The sequence below is a fragment of the Synchiropus splendidus genome, chromosome 11 (genome assembly GCF_027744825.2).
Source record: "Synchiropus splendidus isolate RoL2022-P1 chromosome 11, RoL_Sspl_1.0, whole genome shotgun sequence".
Classification (NCBI taxonomy): domain Eukaryota; kingdom Metazoa; phylum Chordata; class Actinopteri; order Syngnathiformes; family Callionymidae; genus Synchiropus; species Synchiropus splendidus.
This window is the reverse complement of record NC_071344.1, coordinates 19,003,102-19,009,101: the sequence shown is the minus strand read 5'-3', so window position 1 is coordinate 19,009,101 and position 6,000 is coordinate 19,003,102. Positions and strand designations below refer to the sequence as shown.

Below are 6,000 nucleotides of genomic sequence, written 5' to 3'. Positions count from 1 at the left end.
GAAGGGTGTGGGCTGCCTCTGAGATCCAGGCCTCATTTCGGATCACGGTCTTTAACTCTCCTCCACACTGTTGTTCCTGGGCTTCTCATGTTCACCATCACCTGGATGCTGCTGGTCGTCATAGTGACGCTCTGCAGCAGCGAGGAGGCTGAAGATGCTCGTGTCAGTCTGGACCAGGTGGAACGTCACATCCAGTCTTTAACTAGAGACGAACCTTCAACCTGCAGTCAGTCAGTCTCAGTCTCAGGCTGTTAAAACTAGAAACAGCAAACACACATTTTCATCCTGGGCTCACACGTACATGGTCGGTCGGAGGTGGTACATTTCTTTTGCTACCTGCTAGCTGCGGCTAACTATCAGCTACTAACTGACAAGACACTGCTAGACAGAGTGTTTTGACCCGTGTGTGTTTCAGACTGTGTGTGTCTAAGCGAGAGAGAAAGAGGGAGAGTAAGATAGAGAGATTGAGTGTTTAGCCATACTTGTGAGTCTTGACATGCCTCCTTCTTGTGAGGACATTTTGTCCTGTCCTTCAAAATGCCAGTAAAAGTAGTTTATTTTAGTTGGGCGCCACTTTGGCTCAGAGTCCTGGTTCAGGTTAGCCATGTGTGCTGGGTGCTTTGGTTTAAAGGGAGAGGCTATGGAAAGGGTCATGGCAATGAGAGGTCCTCACAAACTAGTGTCTGGTTCAGTGGCGTCTGAGTCCCTATTGGACTCTAAAGCTCTCCGGAGAGACTCTTGTGGAGGAACCCAGGCAGGAAGTGACGTGAAACACCTTTGGTGAGACCAAACCTGAGCTCGGGCTGTTCGGCAGAATCTCGAACTTAGAGAGTGCAGCAGCGAGGGAGCAGGAAACCACCTCCCCCCTCAGCAGCATTGCCATCCCCCGTCCCTCCTCCTCCTCTTCCTCGTCTATAGCGGAGAGCCTGGCAGCCCAACTCTCAGAGAGCAGCTCAGCCTCGCAGCGGCTGCTTCCACCGGGGGTCTTCAGGAGAGACCCGCACCTCCATGTGCGCCGCTGCCTCGCCTCCAGGATCCACCATGTCCAACCCGACCCACGACCCCTTCTACTCGTCCCCGTTCGGACCCTTCTACCGGAGACACTCGCCCTACATGGTCCAGCCGGAGTACCGGATCTACGAGATGAACAAGCGGCTGCAGGCGCGCACCGAGGTGAGCACGAGCTCGCGCGCCGGACCGGACCTCCGCGGGTACCTGGTCGGTGGAGTTGTTCTCGACTCACCTGGAATCATCCAGAAAAGTTTGTGTGAGCGGGGCAAGTGGCTGCTCCGTCACCTGGCGGAGGAACACCTGAGGAGTCGCCCGAGCGCGTCCAGACTCGCGCGCTCATTAGCATACATCTGCATATTATAATGAAGAAGCGTTTTGCCGCGAAACTTGCGGGTGGTGAGGACAGCGGAGGGTCACGACCTCTTGTCGGTACTTGTGTATCAAACGGCGACTGTCCGGAGAATCGATCAAATCTTGATCTGACACCGTTCAGGACGAAGTTTGTAGTTACGCTCCGATGTCTGTCGTATTGATCAGCGTATTGATCATCAGCAGACCAACTTGTTTGTTCCTTTTCAATATGGAAAAGTTTGCTTTTTTTTTTTTAAATAGCGTGTGAGACAAAAACATTTTACTGATCATGCAGATTTAGGGACTCAGTCATGGGTGGCATGTTATAGATGAGTCTATTGATCATCATAAGCGCATGTGGAGCTGAGGATTCTTTGGATTGAGCTTTAATGATTGTTGCCGTGTTGATATTGATAAAGAGTGCAGGCATGGTTCTATTGATCTCAGCTGGAGATTGACCTCATGAAGGGCTCATCATAGTTATTGATCACGGTAATATGCGGTCATGTATTCAAATCATATTTATCTGTTTATTGATTTGCTATTGATATCCGGGGCCGAGTATTGACTGCTGGATGTGAGTCAGTATTTTTGACCGACCACACATCATAGTGGCGTCTTTATGTGCTCATTGATTGCAGGGTGAGGCATAGTTCAACTTCAGTGGATGTTGTTAGGATTAGTTAGGAAGTGATGAATGTCACTTTTCATTGATCAGTTGATCGTCCAAAGATTATTGATGCAGTAGCGTGACAGTCTGATTGATCCTATAGTGGCGTGTCATTTGTTTCTTCGTAGACTAAAGTATTGCTCACACATTCATGTTAGCTATACAGATGAAGAGTCCTGTGCTACATGTGTTCAGATAGATGGTAGAAGCGATCAGGTTTCACTTATCGATCATGTTCGTGAGGAAAGGGCTGATGTGCATCTTAAAGATGTGGTGTGTGTGGGCACAAACTTGTATAGTCATACTTCTAGGGATCGATTCTCAGAAAGACGCCTCCTTTAAGACACACCTCCACAGGGTTAAGCCTCAATTTGAGGATTAAAACTTCTTAATACATACAAGGTTAACCATGTGTTTTGGATGGTTAGGTTTAGGGGGAGAGGCTGGGGGAAGGGTTATGGCAATGAGAGGTCCCCACAAAACATAAAAGCATGGCATATGTGCTTGTGTGTGGGTGTATTGGTGTGGGTGGAATGGATGAGTTACATATTTGTGTTTAGCTGATGATGCAGTCATCACCTCTGTATGCTCAGATAGAAACATACACATGTTGATCAGTTCTAAGTTTCCATCTTGAAACGGCTGGCTCTGATACCGACTCTCCAGCTGATGCCAGTCCATCAGCACCTGCAGTGTTTTCGCATTTTATTCCTCACAGAATCTGTTTTAATATGGCTGTGGGAAGTGAGCGGGCCGTGGGTCCGTGGCAGGACGGGGAAGCGTTCACATCCTGAACAGATGAGATATTAGCTTCTCTGTTTTCATTCATCACACGGTTCTGATCTTCATCTTTGTTATTGGTGACGTGGCCTCATGAGTCTGTAGCAGAAGAGCGTCTCGGTGTGGGTGGTCTATTATAGTATTGATCCAGCTGTGCCTCAATCATCAACGTGTTTATTGATCATGTGATTGTTTAATCATGATCATCTGTGCTGCAGTGAAAGTATGTGAGTCGTGTGTGTGTGTGTGATCCCAGCGTGTCTCTTCAATAATGTTGTGCAGTTGATGTCGTTGTATTTGTTCGTCAGCGCTGAACAGCGATAAACAGTTATGCAATTATTTACACCCGTGCTGCAGCGCGCCGCTCACGCTGAGCCGCCTGATCCCGGTGAGAATTACACTCAGCACAGCCAACATCTGTCTGAATCATCTGCTCACAAAGCTGCTGAGGGAAACTTTGTCAGGCCTCGACAGGCGGCGGAACACACTTCATTTGTGTTCGCTGCCGCTGATTGATTATTTATGCTGTGTTATTAGCCAAACAGTGATTTCATTCAGGGTCCGAAGCTGCCAGTCCGACACCACTTTTTTCATCCGGTGAAATACGTCAACATCCTGCTACTTGCCTTCTGCAGGGCAACTATCTGTATCAGTTTGGCCGGCCACGACCGCACATCAGCTACATGTGCACTGCAACCAGTCTGAGATAGTTATTGTTGTGTTTCCAAAACTAAAACACGTGATTAGTCAGCGCTCTCGACCGCTCAGTAGTGATCACTTTTCAGTGAAGCCAAATTGTGAGTGAGTCCTTGTTCATCATCAGGCTTGTGAGGCAGAACATTAACCTGAGAAGTTATATCTGTGAGAGCAGAGTCTTTCGCTGTAATGTGTGTTGCTCCTTCTCCCCTGACCAATCCAAACACAAGCTTCCTGAAGAAGTCTGGGCCGTTCACAGACTTTCCGAGGTCCCGGTGCAGAGCTGGAACTGTTCTTAGGCTCGTCTTTTTCTAAAGCAGTTTGAAGGAGTGGAATCAGTGTGGCAAAGCAGTGAGCAAGTTTGATCCTCCACCTGGTCAGAAGTCACTCCGCCTGCTTCACTGACTGTCAGTGAGGTAGGTCCATGAGTCTCTTGTTGTGAATGATGCTTCCCCATTTGAATTACCGGATCTGGCCTCTCACTCGGCGCGTGATGTCAGAATCGTTTCACACAGGCACTAGAAGTGCAAGTATTTGTTGCAGACGCATTTTAGATTTGAGCGTTGATCAGCTGAAAAATATTAAGCTGTATAATTAGAATTATATTATTCTACTTAGGGGTTGACATGGTTGTCGTGGCAACAACATGTCCTCATATATTCAGCTTTTCATATTCATTTTCTGCTATTTTAACTCTGCAACATCACCACCTCCATCCTGCAGGTGGCGCTGATCAGCGTCAAGTGAGGGAATGGGGTGGTTCCCAGCTGAAGCTTGTCTCACTTCAGTTCTGTCAATTTTGGCAGAGTTAACAACCACACGTGACTGTCAGGTGGCCTGCCTGCTGCACTGTGCTCTCCTGCCAGAAGGGGCAGCAGACAGAACTAGCATCTTCGTCCATCGATGATATTGACACGTCAGTCTCATGCGGAGAAACGGGTGGGATCGGAGCATTGCCGAGTTACTGCTGCCACTTTCCTGAGAAGGAACTTCGAGCAGAACACAGCAGCGATGCTGAGAAGCAGCGGCTCACTCTGATGAATAATTCATGAGGAACCAACCTCGGTGGACCTCTACATCCCGACACACACTCTCGTTCACACACACACCATTAGAAACAAACACACTGGTGCATAGCACGGACTCACTTACACACCTTGATATACAACTCTTTGAAAACACACTCACACACACACACACCATTAAAGACAAACACACACAGGTGCATAACATGGACTTGCATACGTTTGTGTTTACAAATCTTATACAAAGAAAAAATATACAAAACACACACTCACACACACGTTAGGTGTCATTCATGAACACTTACAACGACCCACACACACGTATACACACATAAATCGTGGTCATTCACCATCATGGCAGTGAAACGCACAACTACACTAATGGACACAAATAAATGCAACACAGACACACATGTTAGTAGCTTTATCCTTGTGGGGACCTCTCATTTCCCCAGCCTCTCTCCCTAAACCTAACCCTCCAAAAACACATGGCTAATCTGAACCAGGACTCAGAACCAAACTGAAACCCTGTTATAGTGACCCAGTTATCTTGAGGTCCTCATCCTCAGATTGAGGCTTAACCTCGTGGGGTCAGATAAATGTCCCCACAAAGTCATACGGTCCTCACAAGGATAGTGTTTTGTCAAAAATATGTCCCCACAAACACACACACACCCCTCCTCGAACACTCACACCCACACGGCGCTGCTTGTCTGTTCCTCCCTTAAATGTTTTAATTGCACAGTAATGTGATTAGTTTCACTTCCCGTCTCAGTTTAACAAGGAAGAATCGACGTCTCGTGTCGTCCAGGTGCCGAACGCCTCCATTTGCTGCTTTTAATGGAAATAATTATCTTCCTCCAGAGCTACAGCCGCGCAGGGCAGGCAAGCCTCTGCAGGGCTGGAGGTTGGCTGTTTATTCAGAGAAGAAGAAGTTGGAGGAGAGAACGCTGGACGGCTTTGAGCTTGCTGAATTATTCATGACGGCTCCACAGCTGCTGCCGTGGATCTGTTTTCTGTTTGAAGGTTCAACTCTGGATCTGCTTGCACGACTTCAGCTCTTGGTAGCGGAACCTGCCCGAGCGTAGCCCCTCTGTCTCTCATGACCTCTGACCCTCATTAGATCAAGAATTGCTTTCTGTTTTGGATGATCAGTCGCAGACTGGTGAAACATGCACCGCGCTTTTGGTTCCGGTCTCGCCTGGACTCTACCTCATCTGTCTTCTCTGCACCTGAGAAATCCTGTCTGGACCTCACCAGACTGGACTCGCTCAGTCTCTCAGTGTCTGTCAGATTGACGCCAGCTGGACCTTGTTGGTCTCATGAACAATACTGGACTCAGGAGATGTGTCTATTGTGCTCTGAACTGGTCTTGTTTTGTCTCCACTGGCTGTGGGCTTTCCTGGACTCTTATGGGCATCATTCCTCCACACAGTCGAGTCTTCCCTGGACTCTAGTGGATCTCAC

The 6,000-nt window shown here is 48.0% G+C and overlaps 1 protein-coding gene across 4 annotated transcripts in view; it reads left to right on the top strand.

Annotated features, from left to right (window-relative positions):
• The first annotated feature begins 957 nt into the window (after positions 1-957).
• ldb2a (LIM domain binding 2a) overlaps positions 958-6,000 on the top strand; it is a 39,167-nt gene continuing 34,124 nt past the window's right edge. For all 4 annotated transcript variants that reach the window (XM_053878632.1, XM_053878631.1, XM_053878630.1 and 1 more), the window contains exon 1: positions 958-1,173. In XM_053878632.1, coding sequence (XP_053734607.1) covers positions 1,009-1,173 — 165 coding nt within the window. In that variant the 5' untranslated portion in view covers positions 958-1,008. The remainder of the gene's footprint in view (positions 1,174-6,000) is intronic.